Genomic DNA, 12,610 nt, shown 5'->3' on the forward strand with positions numbered 1-12,610 from the left:
TTGTTAAAGCACTATAGAAATTAACTGAAATTCTTTGTCTTTACCATAAGATCAGTAAAACTCATAAAGATTTGACATACATGCTTTTGGGATTTTTGTTATATTTTGGTTTTGTTGTTTTGTGTTATCTTAATCAGTCTTGTAATTTTGAGTTTGTGATTACTACTGGTTTTCTCTTCTGATTTTTAGTGGTGGTGATGATAAATGTGTGTGTTCAAAGTAATTTTGGTGTTTTTTACCAAGTCCATTGGTTTTAGGGTTTCGAAATTAGAAAGCTAATTCAGTAAATGCAGCTTTTTTCCCATATCGAAGTCCTGCATAGTCTGGATTATAAGTAGACATTGTCATTTTTAGGATGTGAAATTTAAGATTTTCTAAGAATTTATATATTAGATTTCATACTGTCAGAATGGGCCATTTACTTATTTTCTATATAGTTAATTAAGAAATAAGGATAATTGATTGGACTAGCTTCTTACTAGAGATTATTTCACTCTGAGATCAGCTCCTAGTCCCAGGAAACTTTGATTGACAATTGACTTTAGAATCTACTTTGATAAAGTTTTAGAAAACTCTTCTAAACCTATAGAAGAATATCTGCTAGTTACACATTTTCTGAATCACAGAATTAAATTGATTATCATTCTCCCAACTTTTTTCCCTTGAATGTCCTGTGAAGCAAGTCAAATGATGAATTTGTCTAACCAGTTTTCTGTATCTTCAGGCAGGTAAAGTGAGGAAACATGTAACTGAACAGGAAAAAACTGAAGAGGGATTAGGTCCTAATATAAAAAGTATTGTCACTATGTTGATGCTGATGCTGCTGATGATGTTTGCAGTACACTGTACCTGGGTCACAAGCAATGCCTACTCCAGTCCAAGTGTGGTCCTAGCCTCTTATAATCATGATGGGTAAGAAAATGACTTGACTACAAAAAGATTTTAGAACACCGTCCCCCACACACACACTCAAAACATATACTTTTTGACTCAAAAGATAGAATTGTATTTGAGGCCCTGAATTTGAATCTTCTTCCTTTTCCTTTCCCTTTGTCTTTTTCCATTTTCCCTTTTTCCCCTTTTTCTTTTCCTTTTCTTTTCTATCCTATCAAACTCAGGGCCTCACACATACTAGACTTTGCACTGAGCTACACCCACAGCCCATCAGTCTACTTTTGTTTTTTCCCCATTTGGGTGTGACTTCTCTCTCCACCTTTGAAGGGGTAAGTAGTATTTCATGCTGCTCTTTTTCAAAATTTTGGTGTACATTTTTTTTTTCTCAGAATGTATCCCTTTGAACACAGCATCATCATTACAGTGAAACTTGTTAGAAAATGCTAATTCACTGACTCTGCCCTAAGCCTAATGAATCATTTAGTTGACCAATTTATCTATTCATTGCTGAAGTAGAGCCCAGCAGTCTGGTTTAACAGACCCAGATGATTCTGATGCAGCTAAAATTTAACAGTTGATTTATACATTGCCTTGCCTCTTCCCACTTCTGCTTCACATTGGAGTTCAGTTGACTTGAAGAATATCAGGCCCACCCCAGAACTATTTAATCAGAATCTGCTTTTTAAAAGATATGTATATGGTTTGTATTTATATTAGTTTGAGAAGCACTGGCTTTGCTCTTCATTTTCTTCTTTTTTTTTTTTCCTAGAAGCTTTTAAGTGTGATCCTTAAAATGTGAAATTATTCAGTAGTTTTAGCACCTCAAAATTTTAAGTTATCTTCTTCATATTTAAATCTTATTTAAAATATTATTATTCTTTTCAGCACCAGGAATATCTTAGATGATTTTAGAGAAGCTTACTTTTGGCTAAGGCAAAATACAGATGAACATGCCCGAGTGATGTCTTGGTGGGATTATGGCTATCAAATAGCTGGAATGGCTAATAGAACTACTTTGGTGGATAATAATACCTGGAATAACAGTCACATAGCACTGGTAAGCATTTGACTTTTTAAGAAAAAGATTTTTTTAAAAAATCCTATTACTTTCCAGTCAAGTTTCACTTGTGATTAAATAGAAAAGATGAGGGAGAAAGTACTCTTTAATTGCTGAGGTCTCAAAATATTTCTTTAGCATATTTAATACTTAAAGATATACTTATTTTGTTTGTAAAAATGGTTTACTTACTTATAGGTATAATTCAGAATCATAGACTTGCTTCTGGTACATTTTATATTTAAGCTTACTGGAGAATTAGGCAAAATCTGAAACTTAAATGTTTATATTTTCCATTTTATAATCTTAAAAAAATCTTTGCAAATATGTAAAGCAAATGCATTATGGGTATGCAAAGTGTGTTCACTTTTAAATGACTAATCTACATAAATTAAGGTAATCACTTCTGGACTTTAAAAATTTTGAATAGATAAATGGGTCAACTAAATGAATTCTATTTGTTAGTGTTGTAGCTAGTGATCAAATGTCTGCTATGCTGGGGTGAAGAATATGTGCTAGCAAGATCACCTGCAAGCCCTGCCTGAAGTTGTGAGAAATTGTCTCTTAAAGTTTGCCTCCTTTTGCTGGTGGCATATGCCTTAATTCCAGGCAACCAAGGGGAAAGACCCTGCCTCAAAATTTAAAAAGGACTATAGATGTAGCTCAGTAATAGTGCTCTTGCCTAGTGTGCACAAGGCCCTGGGTTCAATATAATACTACACACACCAAAGTAAAGTTTGTCTACTTTCATTTTTAAATGTTAATTTCATAGAGCTTAATTGTTAGCAAAATATTAGAACATGTATTCATAGTTTGACGGTTCTGCTATAAATTGATTATAGTGAGTTGTTAGTGTTTATAAATCTCAATAAATTCTTTGATATCTTAGAAAATCATTTTTGCAAAAAAAAAAAAAAAAAAAATCCAGGTAAGTCAGGCTCTTGCAGTAAAAGTGTACATTCAGTTTTATTTTATTCTGCAGGTGGGAAAAGCTATGTCTTCTAATGAAACAGCAGCCTATAAAATCATGAGGACTCTAGATGTAGATTATGTTTTGGTTATTTTTGGAGGGGTTATTGGCTATTCTGGTGATGATATCAACAAGTTTCTTTGGATGGTTAGGATAGCTGAAGGAGAACATCCAAAAGACATTCGGGTAAGAAACTAGATAATCCCAGGTATGTGAAAGACAGTCCATAATGTCCAAATCTTATCTCTTTAATTGCATTATATTTGTTTTCATTGTTCTATCCCCCTAAGTAGTCCCTTATCCTGATTTTACTATTTATTAAAGATACTAGAAGCACTTCCTAGATTTAGAACGTTTGAAACTCATATTTCATAGTCACATGATAAGTAAGGACATTTAGGTCAACTGTAGACTACAAATTGACAGTATTATATATACCACATAGCCTAGGTATGTAGTAAGCTATACCATCTGGATTTGTATAAGTATACTGTATGATATTCACATGCATGATAACAAGATTGCCTAGTGATGCATGTCTCAGACTGTATCCTCAAGATTGCATTTACATTCAACTCTATGAAGCAATTCCTTGCCCAAATTTTCTTGCTTTTACTTTTTCACACCTTCTCACGTCAGCCCTTTTTAAAATATTTTCATTGTTTCTAACCTGGTACTGACTCTAATGATTGTAAACCTGGATGAGGACAGCAACCTTGAAATTGCTATCTTTGCCTTAGTCTTCTTTGCTCTCCCATCGTAATATGACATTGATCACGTCATTGTCTGGCTTAAAAGCCTTCAATAGATGATGGGGCAAGGAGGTAAAACCAGACAGAAATGAATATTAACTAAAACTATAAGTTGGGTTATGGGCAAATTATTTTGGATCACTCAGCATAAATGAACACCAAGTCTTATTCCAGGATATGGATCTTGATGACCAAGACAAGACTTAAGTCATCACTACTGAAAATGTCAATAGTAACTCATTTGTGGTGGTATTATGAAAGTTTGTGGTAATATAGATGAAGCCTCACCAAGTAGCTAGTATGAAATAGATACTGTCTTGGTGATACATTGATAGAAAATCCAAACTCTCCTTATCCTGGAATGCAAGACCTTTTATGCTTTAGATTTCCATTGCTGGTCTCTTGGCCCCCTACCAACTTTTTTCCACTTGGCCATTCTGTGCTGTCCCAAAGAACTTGTTCCTTTCTTGGAATAACTTCCCTTCTACATACTTGGCACTTTTCCAGAAGCTCTTTTTTGTTGCATCCATGTCTGTGTTTATAATCAAATCACATGTACCTGTTTCCTAAGTTAGATTTTTATCTTCTCTCATTCATTTGTGAGCTTTTAGAAAATGGGCTACAATTGTGCTCCATATGAGGAAGCCACAGAATATGATAAACACCATTATGTTAAATTATTTATCTAAAATTTAATTCTCCCACTATGTAATTTTCATTTGTGAATTTGCCTTAACACTATGTATGACATGCCAGATCATTATTTCCACATGTGTAGGCTCTGAATGCTTACATAGAAACTCTAAATTTCTGTGCTTTTATAATTCTTTTTAAACTTTATGAATAGATCATACATTCAAAAATAAAGTATGAAAAAAAGGATAGACCTGTAGTGAATAACATGTATTGTATACTTGTAAATTGACAAGATTTTTAGGTGATCTCACCATATGGAAATAAGTATATGGTAAAAATGCATATTTAATTAACTCCATTTAGATATTCTACAGTTTACATGTATTTCAGATCATTTTGTATACCATAATATACACCTTGTACTCACTTTTTTTTGTTTATGTGATTCTCATTTAAGCAGATAAATAGTAATAAGGTATAGACACTGTTTACTTTGTATATCTTGAGAATCTTTCCATATTAGATTATGGAAGGCTTCTCTATTCCTTTTTTTTTTTTTTTACATTTGCAGAATGTAGTGTATTATGTTATGTGTTTGTATACATTTATATTCCTAATTTATTTAACCTATCCTTATTGGTGGATTTTTATGTGTTTTTCAGTTTTGTTTTTTTTTTTTTTAAATCTCAAACAGTGATGCAACAAATAGCTTTCTACATTTATTAGTTTACCCATATACAAGTACTCTGGTGGACCAGAAATTTCTGGGTCAGAAATTACATTTTTTAACTGGAGTACCAAATAGTTCCTTGTAAAGGTTAATTTATAAATTATAACTGAAAATAGTTCTACGTACTATTGTGAGTTTTCTAAACATTCCCTTCTCCAGCTAAAGGAGCTGATTTTAGAGTTCATATAGGAAAATTGTGAAAATGAATGAGGAGGAGGAGAGTTGGAAAGAGTCAGCCCTACCTGTTATTATAACCATGGTTTGTTGGTACCATTCTTCATAAATTATTTTTAAGGCTTTATTAGATGGGATTAAGTTGGGGTGAGGGATATAAATGAACATGACTTTATGAATATACCTCAAAAGCTGGTTCCTTTGGGGGAAAATGCAGAAGGGAAACCCTGTAGCTTTGGATGTGTTAAACTGAACTGACATAGAAACTTTTGGTTTCTTTCTTATAGGAAAGTGACTATTTCACTCCACAGGGAGAATTTCGTGTAGACAAAGCAGGATCCCCTACTTTGTTGAATTGCCTTATGTATAAAATGTCATACTACAGATTTGGAGAAATGCAGGTTAGTTAAATCAGTTTTTCTACAGTCTTTATTGAGAAGAAAAAATAATCCTAATGCCTCTAGAAACTTAGAATAATGCTATTTTATTGTACTGTATAATGTGAGAAATTAGGAAAATAATTAAGATCAAGGACTTATTTCCAAAATATTTTTTTTTCAACATTAGCTCAAATCCAACCTTCACTTGCCATCTTACCTTTGACTTTTTGCTTTTGGAAGGCATTGTTCTCCAGGGGCAAGGTTTCCCAGCTAGGAAACAGTTTACTCTTAGGTAGTTTACCACTTCGCTGCTTGGTGGAGAAAATCCTTAAAGAGTTAAATTATATGGTCACTTCAGACATTCATTCTATACCTGTTCTCCATTATCCCAGATAGCTAGAACTGTCTGGAATAGAGTTTCCTAATAATTCAGAATGATGTGTAACAAAAGCTAATGATCTGCAAAATGAGCGAATGTGCAGAGAGGCGTTATAGCAGAAAGAAGGAAGAGAGGGGCTGTTTCTCTCTCTGGAGGTGGCCAACATTTTCCCTTGACTAAGTATTCCTTTCATTATCCCAAAATATGTTTCTCTCTTGAGATAACTCATATTCTCCCTTGAATGTGTTTCTGCTTTCCTAAATAAATCTGTCTCTAGGAGGGGGAAAAAAAAAACAACAATGGACTTGATGTTATAATACCTGTGTTTTAGGTTAGGCTCTGTCAAATCATGTAACCCTCACATTCTTTTTGGACTCGTTTTTGTTTTTGTTTTCCTTGTCTTTAAATATTGTGGGCTGGACTGAACTGATAACTTGATTTTTGAGGGAAACCGGAACATGTCACCCCAATATGCCATTCATTTCTCCTTTATATTTACCTTCCCATACTTTCTTATTCTGGAGCTTTAATACCCTTTTCTTTGTCTTGTCATTTCCCCACAAACTTAAGTGTTCTTTGTTAAACGTTATGTATAATCCAGAATTCTAAGCCATTTTTTTGAGTTTTTTCATTGCAATTTCTCCTATGTGATGTGTGCTACATAAATTATTATACTTGTTTTTCTCTTTTTTAATCTATCCTTTGTTGACAGTGGCCCATCCCAACTAAGAACTCATGAGGGTTGAGGAAAAAATTACATCCTCCCCAACCGTTCCTAAGTTTTTTTTAATAGCTATTTTATTACTTGACTATAATACCAAGTTATTGCCTCCATACTAAAATCTCAGTGAAAACTAATTTCATAGTGCTTTCTGGTAAGTTGATAACCCTAGAAAGCAGGGGGAAAACTGGTTAATTTTATACTATCACTAGGGATCAAGATAATTCTGTAAACAGAAGGGGTTTGTTTAGGTTTCAGTTTGTGAAACAAAATTTTAACCTTTTGAAAAATACAATTGTTATGGCAAATATGGGCTTGGTACACTTTTTTTTTTTTTTTTTTAGAAGAGCATGCATATCACTGTACTCCTGCTCATTGTGTTACTTCAAGGTAGATTTGTACAGCCAGGCATTTGCTTCATTATTTATTGAACTGGAATTAACTCTAGAGGTGGCTTTAAAAACAAAGAATATACCAGACAGACAATAATTAATTGTAAGTTTTTGTTTCTTTGAAGGCTACTTGCTGGTGTCTCAACTTAGGCTATGAAAGTAGTAATAACTAGTCACTCCAGAAATTAGGTTTTCTGGGGAAAATGACTAGTTTCTCTGCTAATGATTGTGTTGAAGGACTATTTTTAAACCATGATTCTAGCATGAATTTATTTTGATGCCTGCCCTGCTTACAGATGAGATATAGTTTAAATAATGTTTATATGTTTTTAGTGTTGTGTAAACAAGCCAAAATAAGCTGTCTACTCTTTGGAATAGAGGTTTTATTTTTGCTTCTAAGTTGACTTTACCTTTGTTAAGTTTGTATGCCACATAAACTTAGTCTGAATATTTTGTAGTCACTCTTCCCCTGTTTTTTCTTTTTCTATTCCTCATAAATCCTCCCATGGATCAGCTTGTTGAGGTTCCTTTGTAGTACATTTCCAGGGTATAATACCACTGTTTACTTGTGCACTTATTTAACAAGTAGCCCTCAAAATACAAATACACTGTGAATAAGATAAAGGCGTCATTCTAGTGGAAAATATAGGAAACTTTAAAAATAAATAAAAGGTTAACAGTATATAATATAGAGTAAAAGAAACAAGGTTCTGTAGGAAACAGTAGAAGAAACTTACCAACTACTAGTCTCAAAAAAGTATTTCTCTGTAGAGACACTATTTAGGTTGAGGTCAAAGGCTATAAGAAGGAGCCAGCAACGCAAAAGAACTTAATTGAAGGCCACAACAGAAAAAACAGATAGTTGTAAGGCTCTGAGGAAGAAAAGAAATGCCTTCTGTGTGTTTTCTATATATATTTATAAAAAGGAGGAGGGGACAAATCTTAATTTTTAAAAAAGGGTTTTGTTGGAATTCATCTTTTTTTTTAATGTCTGTGAGCTGCTCATCTAGTCCACTCAAGGACTGTAAAATTCTTATTCTGATTCAATCTCCCTTCCTGATTACCTCCTGTCTAGTTATTAGCATATGATGAGAACTATAAAAGTACATTTCTTGATTCTGTTTTCTTAATTTAAGGGAGAGGGTATTACTCTAATAACAACATTTACTAATTTCTAACATGGAATAAGTTTTCCAGTATGTTTAACATCCAATACTAATGTTACTTTTGCAGCTGGATTTTCGTACACCCCCAGGTTTTGACCGAACACGTAATGCTGAAATTGGAAATAAGGACATTAAATTCAAGCATTTGGAAGAAGCCTTTACATCAGAACACTGGCTTGTCAGGATATATAAAGTGAAAGCACCTGATAACAGGGAGACACTAGATCATAAACCTCGAGTCACCAACATTTTCCCAAAACAGAAGTATTTGTCAAAGAAGGTGGGTGCCAAGTTAAATCATTCCTATGAAAGGATGATTCAGGGTTGGTTAGTTGGCCTACACAAAAAACATTACTGAAAATTACTACTAAATTTCCATTTGCCAGATTTATAGGCTATGGCTTATATATACAAAGTATATATCAGATTAGCCTGCTAGGGGAATTCTTTTCAAACTGTGTACTTAAGCTGTCCCTACCAGCAACTGTTTCTAGACAGCATGGTGTGGTTATCAGTGACCTAGGCTGAGATTTTTCTGGCTTTAATTTGTGCCATTGCCATTAGTAAGATTTATTTGTAAAGTAAGATGTGTCTGTAGCTATCACTTTTCATACCTTTGTGAAAGTAAAAATACCAAGTGCTTAATAGAATTGTGATTAGTTCTTTATCTTTTGGTTAAAGCAAATTTATATTGCATCTTCTTACTCCATTCGTAGTATGATGTTACTATAATATTCAAGAATAAAGAATAGGCTTTTGATTGGTGAGTCCTTCTGAAGAAAAAAAATCATTTATCTTCAGATAATTATTTTTAATGTAATTATTATGACAAAGCTTGTAGGTAGGAATTATGATGAGACTATTGAAGTCCTTTTGTAATAAATATTTAATAAGATATGAAATATTTTATTGGAGGTCATTATTGCTCATTTTAGCCAAATAGATCTCTAATCTTTTCTATAAAAGATTACTAAAAATGAATATTTATGTAGGTTGCCCAGCTATGGAAGATGAGAAATAATAAGGTGCCAGGTAAAATGTTAAGGTTGTATTATAAGGTTCTATATTTAGATTGATTTCAGTCTTACTTTTTGAAAAGATGCTTAGAGTTTCCACAGTTCAGTTATTTTACATCATTAAAGTAATTGTCTTGTCCCTTTATTTCTTCAAATATACACCAAATGTCCTCCAGATTATTTCAGATTTTACTAGAAATGTACTAAATATTAACTGTGATATTTAAATAAAAGCTTTATATGGATACTTTCTCTCCCAGAAAAGATTACCATATCTAGACTAATGTATTTAAAGGGTGTCACATAGAACTGACTTCATTCTGTCAGTCTTGTCAAATTCAATTACCAGTCTTCATGTCAGATGGCAAAGATACCAAATGATCTGGTTTCTCACAGGCATGAGGGTAGAGAAGCCGGTGAGTTATACCAGTGCAGAAGTCAAAGCAAATCCTGCTAGTCTGAAAGCAGTTACTCCTAAGACATCCAAGCCTAGTTAAGAACTATATATTTGTTTTATTTGGGTTGGGGGCTGGTGGCAGGGAAGGCGGCTGTTGAATTTGCAATCTGAATGATGACAGAGATCTCAAAGGCAGTACATTTTCTTAATCTCTTTTGACTTTCCATCCATCATTTCCCCAAAATAAGTGTGAATGGATAAATAAAAATTAGTCTTCTGAGCTGAAACATTCTAGTAGACAATAACATGAATTTTTAAATTTGTTTTTCATGGCTTTATATTCTTTTTGTACTAGCACTGTAAAGAAATGTTTCTTATTTACTTTCTTCTCCCTATTCTGGTTTTCAATTTGAGGATGAAGGTGCGCATACAACAGAAATTTTAGGAGTTTTTCTGCCACTGCTAAGTTTGGCACGGCTGAAGTGCTAGAAATTGTAATCCAGGGCTGCAGAAAAACTTTGTGGTATGGTGACTTTTTGCCAGTACAAGAAAAAACACTCTGAGGACCCAGTTGTATAGTTGCATAGTCATTTGCATAGATCTCAGAAAAGTTTTCATGTTAGAAACATACAGATAAAAAGAAAAAAGGAACTAACTCCTTGGCCTGGTTTGTGTTTTTACAAATTGCACCATCTCACATTTTTATGTTTCCCATAATAAAATAAAGATAACATGCACTGTGGTTAACAAATTAACAGTAGCTAAGTTTTGCAACCTCAACAAGGGATTGTATTTTGCTTTATGTTCTTATCATTGTTAGAAAAATTCTAAATTGTTTTGAAGTGAACATGATGAATAGAAGGAAGATGATGCTGTATTTACCCTAAGTTTCTGAAATATCTAAGAATTGTAAACTTTGAATTGAATGGTCAGGTCTCTTGAATCTTGCCTCTGTTAAGCCAGAATTTGATAATGCATTGTTGCTTTCTTCAATGACAAGGCATGTGTGTCAAATCAACAAAAAACATACATGCTTGTACAATATATCCTATAGAATTCTAACACAGCAAATGTTTTTTGCAATGGTTTCTACCACCACCTTTGCAGTAATTTGTTTCTGTTAAGCATTTTAGTGGGATGCTGAATTAAGAAAAAACATTTTCTTTTTAAAAAGTTGTATGAAACTCAAGGAATGTGTTTTTGTTACGTTTTTCCATTTTTAAGTACTTAATTTCCATCCTGAAATGTTGGAGAATGTGCTAAGTGATTTTGTCTTTCACTTTTATAGATTGGTAGTCATCCTCATTTTACAAATAAGAAAACTGAGGCTCTAAAAGTTACTAATTTATATTTCTGACACATAGCTGATTCCTTAAAGGCTAAACCAGCAGTAGCAGTTCCATTTTATGATTCCTCAGTCTGATGTTATATTGTATTATGACTGGGAAATTTGAGAAATTATTACAGCTAAGCATTTATTTGAAAAGGGAGGTGTGGGGATTCTTTCACTTGGTGGTGAGGAATGCATTCAAGAAATGCTGTCATAGTCCTTGCATCTTAAAGTTAGGGACCTAGTCATATTCATCATGCATTTAATAGTATTCACTAATTGTTCAGGGAGCCCAGTCATAAGAGCCAAGAGCTTATTAAGACAGCCTTCATCATAATACAATAAATCATGTATGTAGATAATTTTTCTTAACCTGTAAGAAATCTGTGCTAACACTATGTGTTCTGGTTTTGTTTTGTTTTGTTTTGTTTTGTTTTGTTTTAGACTACCAAAAGGAAGCGTGGCTACATTAAAAATAAGCTAGTTTTTAAGAAAGGCAAGAAAATATCTAAGAAGACTGTTTAAACACACTGTTTTGGTTCCTGACTTGAAGCAGTTGTCCTCGTGAGAACCGGTCTTTGCCTTTAGCTCATGTCATGTTTCACAGCAACAGAGGGTACAGAACCATCACTGGTCCAGGTTAATGTACAAAATTTTCTGGCAATGCCTGATTGAAAAAATAAAATTGGATTATTGAGAACAGCTGTTTCTGATTTGTAATGTGAAGCAAGACAGAGCACTGCTGTAAAATGTCTAGCAGCAGATTTTTTTTATTGGTACATATTATCCTTCAAATCTGAGAATTTGGACTAATTGCACCAAAGAACCCTCTAATTTGGTCCCTGGCACATGCATTCTTGTCAATGTTTTTATTTTACAAGACTTGCATTTTATCTGAATTACCCACATAGCAATATGTAAAATATAAAAGACAAAATGTGATGAGAGCTTCTTGAACCAGTAAACCAGTACAGGTCTGAGAAAGGTATTAGAAAAGTAATTATACTTCCTTGAACTGTATTTATTTTCATGTTTCTCCAATGCAAAGAATGTTTCATCAAATGTACATTTTCTCTTGGTTACTGTTTGCTATAAGAAGCTGCTGTTTCAAAGATGGACCTCAAGAGTAAGCTGATTGATTCAAATAGATTTTTATGTTGACACATTATTACTGCTATTAGCAGTTGTTTTCACCAGGTACTTAGAGAGCAGGTTTCATACATTGTTCATTCAAGGGCTAAATTTATATCCTTTGGAAATCATAGCAACTACACAGAATGTTGCTTACCAGGATAGGGTTTGGCACCTTAGTACTGAGGTTAGCACTATGTTTACATGCAAAAGATTTAAGGAGGGAAAAAAAAAAAGTATCCAAAGTTCATTTTCTGTGACTCTTCAAAATGACAGGATTTGTAAACTTTGGATTTTTCTCATTTTATAACAGTTTCATTCATCATAATGATTTTTGTTCTCTGCTCCATATTTTTTAATACCTTAAGCATTTGATGAAACACTCTTTAATGCTATATGCATTTTCTTACTTTTATTAAAAATGTGACAGTTGTCAAAAAATGCACTAAAATATAAATGGAGATTGAACATGTTCACTTTCCAGC

The 12,610-nt window shown here is 33.2% G+C and overlaps 1 protein-coding gene across 1 annotated transcript in view; it reads left to right on the plus strand.

Moving 5' to 3' along the window:
* Window positions 1-12,380, plus strand: part of Stt3b (STT3 oligosaccharyltransferase complex catalytic subunit B) — an 87,791-nt gene extending 75,411 nt beyond the window's left edge. The window contains exons 11-16 of the mRNA XM_026405771.2: window positions 725-912; window positions 1,780-1,951; window positions 2,934-3,107; window positions 5,501-5,614; window positions 8,319-8,531; window positions 11,439-12,380. Coding sequence (XP_026261556.1) covers window positions 725-912; window positions 1,780-1,951; window positions 2,934-3,107; window positions 5,501-5,614; window positions 8,319-8,531; window positions 11,439-11,519 — 942 coding nt within the window. The 3' untranslated portion in view covers window positions 11,520-12,380. The remainder of the gene's footprint in view (window positions 1-724; window positions 913-1,779; window positions 1,952-2,933; window positions 3,108-5,500; window positions 5,615-8,318; window positions 8,532-11,438) is intronic.
* The last annotated feature ends 230 nt before the right edge of the window (window positions 12,381-12,610 follow it).

This window comes from Urocitellus parryii, chromosome 3, assembly GCF_045843805.1.
Source record: "Urocitellus parryii isolate mUroPar1 chromosome 3, mUroPar1.hap1, whole genome shotgun sequence".
NCBI lineage: Eukaryota > Metazoa > Chordata > Mammalia > Rodentia > Sciuridae > Urocitellus > Urocitellus parryii.